We start from the raw sequence: 10,061 nt of genomic DNA, 5'->3' as shown, positions 1-10,061 counted from the left end.
CGAGAGTGGCGGCCTCCGCCGCCCCAGCCCCCGTGGATAATCCCCATTCATCTACACCATGGGATCCTAATCCCCTCCATGAGCTCGCCACTGACTGCTCCTCTCCACAACGCGGCGCTATTCGACCCTGAAGTTTGATCCCAGCCCGATGGAGTGGATCTGTTTGAGTTTCACGCCACAAGGTCTCCCTCCACCTCCCCCCTCCATCGACATCATCATGCCTATACTGCTGGAAGCCTGGAACCCTTTAACTGTTCTTATTTTATTTCCAAAGTAAGATGGTGGGATTATTTACTGACTATCATATCATCAGTGTATTTTGTCATGTATTGGCAGAATCTTGCCTTTTGTCTTCCTAGCAAAAGGGCCCGTGCGTTGCAACAGGAGAAAAAAGAATCATAATCTTCAGCGGTCATGACCAGATTTTGCTGCATCACTTAGATACTCTTTCACTCCTAATTTTGTGAAATCATGAAAAAAATTAAACTCATGCACATATTTGAAATTGTGACATTTTTCAGATTCGTGAACACTTTTACAAATATTCAAACATTTTATAAAATGAAGAACATTTTTTCAATTCACTAACATTTCATACTATTTCCAGACATGTTTAAATATTGTGAACATTTTTTTAAACATTTTTTTAGAATCGGCGAACATTTCTCGAATCGACGGACATTCTTTGGAAATTGGTGGAACAATGTTTAAATTTATGAAGTTATTTTATTTAACGAACATTTTTTTATTTAACGAATATTTAAAACCAATGCGGACCGTCGTGATTCATGCACAATTGCAATTGCACATAACCTTTCTTTACATGGTGTAGATAACCTCCAGACATGACAAAAGTATCTATCTACATCAGCATTTTTTCCAGCTTTTCAAGAATATACACTAGGCTGCAAGTATCATGGCTAGCAAGTACGATTTTGGTTTATTTGTATATGTGCATTACCCTATTTTACATGGGATTTGTATGCAAACTTCTGAAAGTATGGTCGGTTTCTGTAGGGTCATATTTTGTGCCCGTGACTTATTACGGCCGCACTTCTAATTATATTATTTATTTAAACTTTTTATAAGCAATTAGTTTTGTTTATTTCACATCACTGATCACTCCATTAATCATGATAGTTTGAGTTTTAAAATTCTATATATCCTACTTGCTTGTTCCTTCACTCCTGGCTTCCTCCATTACCAGTGACTAACACTTATGGTACATATGCCAATAACGTAAGTTGACTGGCTCCAAGTTGATAACCCAGATTGTATTTTGATTCTAGTGCCAAGTTTTATTCTTTGCAGCTATAGTAGTGATAATTATTTTAACTTCCTTTTGGGTATAGATTGAAGTCCATATACCGAGAATTACTTTTTTGTTCCTTGCAAGTTCCTATATTGAGTATTCCTACAATCTGGGTTGAGGAATAGTCGTGCCTAATGGTAGCTGCAAGTCCATATACTGAGAATTACTTTTTTGTTCCTTGCAAGTCCCTATATTGAGAATTCCTACAATCTGGGTTGAGGAATAGTAGTACCTAATGGTAGCTGCAAGTCCCTATACTGAGAATTAATTTGATTCCAATGCCGAGTTTTATTTGCTTTCCACGTCAGTAGTTTTGCTACACTATAGTAGTGATAATCCAAGTGGCAATTTTTTTGGTGATTAGATCATCACACAGGGACAATACGAGGAGCTTTCAAGCAACAATTCCAGAGACAGTTGTTTGGCCTTGGGAGATGCTCAACTATAAAGCACGGACACAGGGACGGAAAGACGGGGATACGAGATACAACATTTTCCGGAAACAGCCATTCAGTGATACGGTGAGTATATAAAAAATATAAATTAAATAAAAATATGACATGTAATATAGAGTTAAGACAGAAAATTGATGAGAAAGAGATCATAATAGAGAATACTGCCCCATTTGGTGTCTCTTTTATCAAGTGCTTGATTGATCCTCATCCCCACATGTCATGTTGTCCTTGCAAGCTGCATCCATCTTGCAAAACACATGAAACACAAACAGTAAAGAAGATTAGAAGACAAGACATAATTGGAAGAAAATACAAACACATGAAAACAGTTCATGATTTATGCCTACCAAGCATGCCTATTTTGTCATTTCTTTATTATTTCATGTTGAGTTTGCTATGGTAATTTGTTTCACAATGATGATCTTTGTATTCTTTATGAATAAAACATAGATTTCACAGTTATAATGATATGTAATTTCTTTATTATTTAATGGCTAGAAGTTAGTTTTCCGGACTTAGTAAGTAAGCACTGTATGTTAAGAGTCAGCTTACTTTAAACTTTGCCTTAGCGCTGTTATTCCGAACTGAACATCAATATTCTATTAAATATTTGAATTCTAAAGCCTAGGAGTTCATTACTAATACCATGCCCTCAGACCAAATATAATTAACCTTCTTTTTATTGACAAATACCGTGCTCCATTGTTGTCTACCGATTAAAGTTTTGTACTTTGATTACCGACAAAATATGGCTCTACTTATCAGCTTATAGCAATACCTACAATTCTATCGTAAACATGGACGAGCGTGGCAATGTGCGCCATCAACGGTATAGTACTCGTTGACAGTGGCAGAGCTTCGGCAAGGCCGAGTGGGCCGTGGCCTGCCCAGGTCAGGTTTAAAAATATTTTTTGTACGGAGCGCATCCCATGACTATGGACAGCGATACTGAAATACATCAGCCATTACGGCATCAAGCCTCACATAATCTCAATGCTAGTGATCGAATGGCCACGAACTTGACCGGGACTCTGCTAAATCCCAGCTGACTGAGTGAGGTCTAGCAAAACAGTCTTTTTTATCACCACACACGACCGATGATTCAGACAGTTGGCCTGCAACCGTTGGAAAACTAAGTTTGACAGCTGGACCTCCCTTTGTTCTTACGGTACCTACCTATCGCCGACCAGCAAGGGGGGTCGACTGGTTGCGGAATATCCTGCCAAAAAGACACATTTGTGCCTTAGTTACCTTCGCTCCTGCCATGTCGAGGTGCGTTCCCCAGCACTAGCCTCCAAGTAAATTTCACGAGAGACAAAATAAGCGCACGCCTCGCTTCCCGCCATTTTCTAGATGGGAACGGCTGCTTGTTTATTTTATTTTTCGTCTTTGTCAAGGGTATTATTCTGTCGTGTATGTTTGTCCCGGTGTGTTAAACTTGTAGAAGTATGCCCGTGTGTGTTCAATCGGTGAGAAATGTATGATCCGAGTAGTATGCGGAATATGCTGCCAGCCAACCAGCACGAGGCAGACGGAGGCTACGAGCGATGAGGACAGTTTTCCCTTGTTGCCGCCGTCCTCTGCATCATCGTCATAATCTCCGGCCGGAGCACAGTTATAAGAACCAGGGTGAGCAAGCAGCAAAGCACCAAATTAACACGGGAGTTGAGTTGAGAGTTGAGACACGGTCTCATAGTCTCATAAAAGCGCCCTTTATCGAAAAAAAGTCGGACCGGGATGGCGGAGAATGGGGCGGGCGGCGGCGGAGGGGGGCAGAACCTCGCGGTGCTGGACGCGCTCGACTCGGCGCGCACCCAGATGTACCACATGAAGGCCATCGTCATCGCCGGCATGGGCTTCTTCACCGACGCCTACGACCTCTTCTGCATCACCACCGTCTCCAAGCTGCTCGGCCGCCTCTACTACCCGGACAGCAACGCCGACATCGGCAAACCCGGCACCATGCCCGTGCGCATCAACAACATGGTCACGGGGGTCGCGCTCGTCGGCACACTCATGGGCCAGCTCGTCTTCGGCTACTTCGGGGACAAGCTGGGCCGCAAGCGCGTCTACGGGATCACGCTCGTCCTCATGGCCGTGTGCGCCATCGGCTCCGGCCTCTCCTTCGGGAGCTCTGCCAGCGCCGTCATCGGCACGCTCTGCTTCTTCCGCTTCTGGCTCGGCTTCGGCATCGGCGGGGACTACCCGCTGTCCGCCACAATCATGTCTGAGTACGCCAACAAGAAGACCCGCGGCGCCTTCATCGCCGCCGTCTTCGCCATGCAGGGCGTCGGCATCATCTTCGCGGGCCTCGTGTCCATGATCGTCTCCGCCATTTTCCTCCACTACAACCCTGCACCGGCGTGGGATGCGCACCATGGCCTGACGGTTGATGGTCAAATGGATCAGTGGCCCGGGGCGGACTACATGTGGCGCGTCGTGCTCATGCTCGGGGCGTTCCCCGCGGTGGCCACCTTCTACTGGCGGATGAAGATGCCCGAGACCGCCAGGTACACCGCTCTCATCGAGGGTAACGCCAAGCAGGCTACCAACGACATGCAGAAAGTGCTGGAGATCCGCATCGACGAGGAGCAGGAGAAGCTCTCCAAGTTTAGGGCGGCCAACGAATACTCTCTGCTGTCCATGGAGTTTGCGCGGCGTCACGGCTTGCACCTCATCGGCACCACCACCACGTGGTTCCTCCTCGACATCGCCTTCTACAGCCAGAACCTGACACAAAAGGACATCTTCCCAGCCATCAACCTCACCGGCACCCCGGGCTCCATGAACGCGCTCAAAGAGGTGTTCGTGATATCACGAGCCATGTTCCTCATCGCCCTCTTCGGCACTTTCCCCGGTTACTGGGTCACCGTGGCACTCATCGACAAGATGGGAAGGTATGTACTCCCTCCGGTCCTTTTAAGTCAGCATATAAGTTTTGTTCGAAGTCAACGTATCTCTACATTCATCGAACTTATAGAAAAAAGTATCAATATTCACAAAGCCAAATCAATATAGTTATATTCATTTTGAAATTTAGTTCCATAGTGTATATATTTGATATTATAGATGTTCATAGTTTTTAAATATAAATTTGATCAAACTTTGCAAAGTTTGACTGGACAAAATCCTAATATGCGGAGTAAAAAAGGCCGGAGGGAGTACGTACCTATATGCATGCATGGCTCATGCGCGATCGACTTGGTTAGTTTCGTTACACCTACACATTAATTTGAGCATCCATGAATTGAATGCAGGTACTTGATCCAGCTCCTTGGTTTCTTCATGATGTCCCTGTTCATGCTAGTGATGGGCATCAAATACGAATACCTCAAGGACAAGGGCCACGCCCTGTTCGCCATCCTCTACGCGCTCACATTCTTCTTCGCAAACTTCGGCCCCAACAGCACCACCTTCGTGCTGCCGGCCGAGCTATTCCCCACGCGTGTCCGCTCTACATGCCATGCCATCAGCGCCGCGTCAGGCAAGGCAGGCGCCATCGTTGCCGCCTTCGGGGTGCAGACCCTCACCCTCAAGGGCGACCCCAAGCACATGAAGCAGGCGCTCATCCTTCTCTCTGTCACCAACATGTTCGGCTTCTTCTTCACCTTCCTCGTCCCTGAGACGATGGGCCGATCGCTCGAAGAGATCTCCGGCGAGGACGGCAACGTTGCCGGCGCCGCCGCTGGGCATGTGGACAAGGACGTCGAAAAGGCCCCTCCTTCAAGCACCGAATGGCAGCCACCATCGTCCATGAATTAAGTAATGCATGAGAACACGCACACATGCACGCACGCAAGCGTAATAATATCATCTTATCTTCTGCTATATATATATATATATATATATATATATATATATATATATATATATATATATATATATATATATCAGCTAGCGAATTGGAAAGGGGACAAGAATAATAATAACGGCAACCAGCTGCATGCTACTTAAGTTGCCAGGTGGCACTTGGTTTGAGAGTTTGTTGTTTTATCTACACGTGTTATATTATTGCACTAGGATTGCTTGTGTTGTGTGTGATACCATCCATTGTGTTGTTAAGGTTATATTGAATTTCAGTGTGGATGTATGAGCATTGCTACTTTATAATCATGTCAAGTTTACAGAATTAAATAACCATGTCAAATATGTGCTGTTTTTGTTTGCGGGATAGACATAAATAGTATGCATCTCAATAAGGTAACGAACGGGTATTTTTCTCATTACCAAATCTCCAACCGAACCGCTAGAAAGAACAAACTACATAGATCATATAATCCTGCTTTTTGGAAGGAACAATTAAGCTGGTAAACATTCGTTTTAAATCGAGTGGGTTTAGACTCTCTCTGACAGCGTGTTTGGTTCAGTGGAATTGAAGAGAGGGAATGGGAGTTTGAGGCATAGAGAGTTTTATTCCTTTGTTTGTTTGGGTGGAATGAGAATTCAATAGGGAGATGGAAGGGGAATTCACGTGTAGAAGTTCCACATATCTATTACCTAGGGGAGGGCTGGTAATTGAGATGGGGAAAGGGAATTAGAGTTAAACTCTCATTCCCCTTCCGGTTAGTTTGCCAAACAGACTATGAAGGCTACTGGTCGAACTATACAAACCAAGTAGAAGAGCAGGACTGCAGGAACACGACAGAGTAGCAGAAGCATCGAGGTGGCAACCCACGTTACTCCTGCAAGACAAGGTAACACAATAGCATCATCCTCATCAAGCCTCCTCGTTTGTGAGCGACTATGACTGTGACAGGCGAGGGTTACGGAAGGAGACAAGGTGCTAGTGTGGCCGGCTCTCGATCTTGGTAGGCTGATCTCCCGGAACATGAACGCCTATAACGCCTTGAAGGACACTGTCATATGTGCCCTCTCGTTCTTGAATTACCGTTCCACGCACGCGATCATGGGCTCCGGTGCCAGCTAGCATCACTAGGAAACCAAACCCCATCTCGAGAAATTAATGGCCACGTGTGATTACAAAGGATAAGAAAAAAAAAGAATAAGACAGTATGCAATAGGGGAAGTGAGCCCGCAAAATGGTGGGCGACCTCCATGGAGGTGGTTATTTTGAAAAGTCAAAAATCATATTTTGAGGTTCCAAAAAATTCTGAAAAAAAGGCATACATGTTCATGAGACTGCACCCTATATATAGGTTCTCAAAAGAAAAAAAAAGAGACTGCACCCTATAGAGAAAACAACATAGACGGGACAAAATAGCTCATTCATATAAATGGATGCAATCATGCGTAGATACTCAAAAGAATGAGCCGAGTCACATACAAAGTAGATTAACATATACTAACATGCAAATAATAATTACAGAGTACTAATACTCATCACACGTGCATGGAACTATAAATGAATACAGGGAATACAACACCACTTATTCTAAAAATAACACACTGTGGCTTCATACGGGGTCTCATCCAGCAACTGGCATATATCAGTATCCCATCAACTGTGAGTGGTCGGTGGTTTGCACTTTGAAGGCGGCTTCGGTTTCGGTTCAGGTTTAGGCTTGGCCTCCGACTTTGGTTCAGGTTTCGGCATGGGCTCGGGCTTAGGCTTTGGCTTTGGTTTGGAGCAGGGCTTGGGCTTGGGCTTTGGCTTCAGTTTTGGCATCGGCTCGGGCTTTGGTCCAAGTTCTGGCTTGGGTCCAGGCTTTGGTTTGGGTTTGGGCATCGGTTCAGGTTTGCAAGGCTCCGGCTCTGAGTGTGGCATAGGTTTTGGCATTGGCTCTGGTTTGGGTTCTGGCTTTGGCTTTGGCTCCGCAAACTTCTTGACGGCAGCAAGGCCTCGGCCAGCAGCGGATGCTTGGTGGAAAGTGGATGCTGCCACTACCCCGACGAGGAGCACGGCGAGGAGGCCATGCCTCGCCATTGCTGCCTATTTCTTGTGCTTGTAGCTAGTGTTGCACCTGATGTGCTTTGTGTGTGTTGTGTGGAGAACTGGAGATACATATTGTGTGGTTTTATAGGGTGGGCGAAACAAAGCAGATCTGGAGGCTGCATCAATTAACATTGCAGCTAGCTAGCTGGAGTGACAAGTATTGTGTAACATGGCAATGAAGTTATATTGGTTAATTACAAATGAAGGAACCAATGTGTGTACCTACAGGGTGTTAATAAGCACAGCTGGACTTTGCGTGTGTGTCTCCATGCGATGATAGCAGAAGGGTAATAATATTTTAACTCTGTTAGTTGTCCCCCGAAAGCAGAAAATTATGTTAGTTGCGCTGTCCACTGCTCACACATCTATGTGATCAGCCATCATCTAGAAACCACGAGCGACTGTGTACACGTTAGTGCAATACTTCCGTTCAATTCACAATGGAAAAGAAAGCCCGGTTGATGCTAAGATGTGATGGCCATTTACTATTTTGATTGCAGCAAAGGCTACATGCGGTGGCTCACCATTCTGTCAAGATATGGGAATATGAGACAAGCCTTATATTATTTTGTCCAGAAGAAATTTTGAACCGCACCTTCTAAACCCAGACGAAGGGGGTAGAAGAGTGGCGTTTTGGACGAAAATTCTAAACTCACAGAGCTTTACGGGGCTTCTTCCAGAACTAATCCTCACCCTCCTGATTTTCAGGGGGTGTGGGCCCCTAACCCTGGTTTCTATCCAATTAAACTATCCCAACTAAGCCATTCTGTAAATCCCGTATTAATCCGTCCGTGCGTGCGGTTGTGCAGCCTAACAACCCGAGTTCAATTTATAGAATTGACAGGTGATGTACAGGGGTTTTCCTCCATTTATTGAGAATCAAGTTTGGTGTGTGGTGGAACCACTCATCAAAAAATATCTTCATACTCATTTAAAAAAATTTGAGGACCATGTTTAACTTGGTACTCATACTAAAATGGTTGTATGCATCCCTAGTTGGTGCAGAGGTCGGGGAAGTGAAATTCTCCTTCATTTTTAGGCACACATCATTAAATCATTATTCCCTTCACTTCCCCTCCCCCTCGCGTCGCCTCCCCATGGGCGACGCCAGGGGACCCGAAACCTTAGCGCGGCCCGCACCCTCTAGCGCCTCCTCCAGCCGTCGATGTCGTCGGCGTGGGCTGCAGTGGCGGCGGGTGGACGAGGTGGATCTCATCCGAGGCGGCAGGGGCGGCTCCTCTCGTGCGATCCAAAGGCAGCGGCTAGGGTGGTGGCCTCAGGCCGTGCAGCTGTGGCTGGCGCACCATAGCCGGTGCAGCGGCGACCCTGAATGGACGGCGGCGGTGGCAGCGCCCCATCCGGCGGGGTGGGCTGTTCTGGTCAGGATGGTGACTGCGGATCCAACGCCCCGATTGGATCCGTCGCGGGGAGGTCTTCCGTCGACCGGCGGCGCGTGGAGGGGCCGGTGAGGAGATGTCGGATCTCTGCCGGAGTACCGACGGCGACATACGTCTTCGTGGCGAGGTTCTGCTCGGTTCCAGCCAGCCGCGAGGTCGGGAAGACGTGGCTTCCGGTGAAAATCGCGCCTGACTGCGGTCCTGGCGGACGATGGCGGCGTCTCGGATGTCGTTCCCTTCTGGAGGCATCGTCGTTGCAGGTCACGTCAACCTGATCCGAAAGTTCTGGGGGAAACCCGAGATCTGGGTCTACCGGATCGGATGATGATGCTGTCTTTGGTGTTGTTCTCCCTCCTGGGGGCATCGTTTTGGAGCAAGTGCTGGTTGGAGGGGACAAGAGGAGGAGCGGTGTTTCATCTTGTCCATTGATGACAGCGGATCTCGGCGGCGTGGCGCAGTGGAGACTTGGCTCCCGATGAGCGGAGATGGACTCGCGCAGGAGGGTGACGCTGTCTGGCGTCGGCGGCAGCTAGACCGGGCAAGGTAGATGTAGCAGTACAACTCTGAAGATGGATTGTTGGCAGGTGGCTGCGGCGTCCTCATACCCGGCAGGCGTCCTGGTTGAGGAGTACGCCGGACTGGTGGGTGCCCATACCCAGCAGGCGTCTTGGTTGGGACCTCAAGTCTTAGATGTTAGGTTTGGCTGCAAGGTCTATTTGGTATTAGGCCTAGACTTTCAGCGCTCCTTCATCAACTGGATAGGAGTAGCGACAGATGGTGCTTAGACGGTGGCTTTAGTCTTACTGTTGTATGACTTTGTAAGGTCTTATGTCAATAATTAATAAAATGGATGTATGCATCGTCCAGATGCAGAGGCCGAGGGTCTTCCTCCTTTTCTAAAAAAAATCCGTCCGTGCGTGTAGCATAGCTCCGTTTTGAAGCTCAGACTCCATGGATCCTTTTTTTAACAAAAAGATAAAAAATTAATGTTTAAAGTTTCAAAA

At 46.7% G+C, this 10,061-nt stretch overlaps 2 protein-coding genes across 2 annotated transcripts; one reads left to right on the top strand and one right to left on the bottom strand.

Annotated features, from left to right (window-relative positions):
• The first annotated feature begins 3,504 nt into the window (after positions 1 to 3,504).
• Positions 3,505 to 5,529, top strand: LOC119289289 (inorganic phosphate transporter 1-11-like). The gene is made up of 2 exons (XM_037568648.1): positions 3,505 to 4,664; positions 5,025 to 5,529. Exons 1-2 carry the CDS (start codon positions 3,505 to 3,507, stop codon positions 5,527 to 5,529), a joined length of 1,665 nt encoding a protein of 554 aa, XP_037424545.1.
• A 1,444-nt stretch (positions 5,530 to 6,973) lies between these two features.
• On the bottom strand, positions 6,974 to 7,723 carry LOC119287155 (protein TsetseEP-like). The gene has a single exon (XM_037566679.1). The coding sequence runs from the start codon at positions 7,649 to 7,651 to the stop codon at positions 7,226 to 7,228; it is 426 nt and encodes a 141-aa protein (XP_037422576.1). The 5' UTR covers positions 7,652 to 7,723; the 3' UTR covers positions 6,974 to 7,225.
• Between the last annotated feature and the right edge of the window lie 2,338 nt (positions 7,724 to 10,061).

This window comes from Triticum dicoccoides, chromosome 4A (assembly GCF_002162155.2).
Source record: "Triticum dicoccoides isolate Atlit2015 ecotype Zavitan chromosome 4A, WEW_v2.0, whole genome shotgun sequence".
NCBI lineage: Eukaryota > Viridiplantae > Streptophyta > Magnoliopsida > Poales > Poaceae > Triticum > Triticum dicoccoides.
Note: the sequence above shows the minus strand (reverse complement) of the source record. Positions and strands in the feature narration are given on the sequence as shown.

Coding starts and splice junctions, on each gene's coding strand:
- LOC119289289 (XM_037568648.1), top strand. CDS start 3,505: ATGGCGGAGAATGGGGCGGGCGGCGGCGGAGGGGGGCAGAACCTCGCG. Junction 4,665..5,024: donor CTCATCGACAAGATGGGAAG/GTATGTACTCCC, acceptor AATTGAATGCAG/GTACTTGATCCAGCTCCTTG.
- LOC119287155 (XM_037566679.1), bottom strand. CDS start 7,651: ATGGCGAGGCATGGCCTCCTCGCCGTGCTCCTCGTCGGGGTAGTGGCA.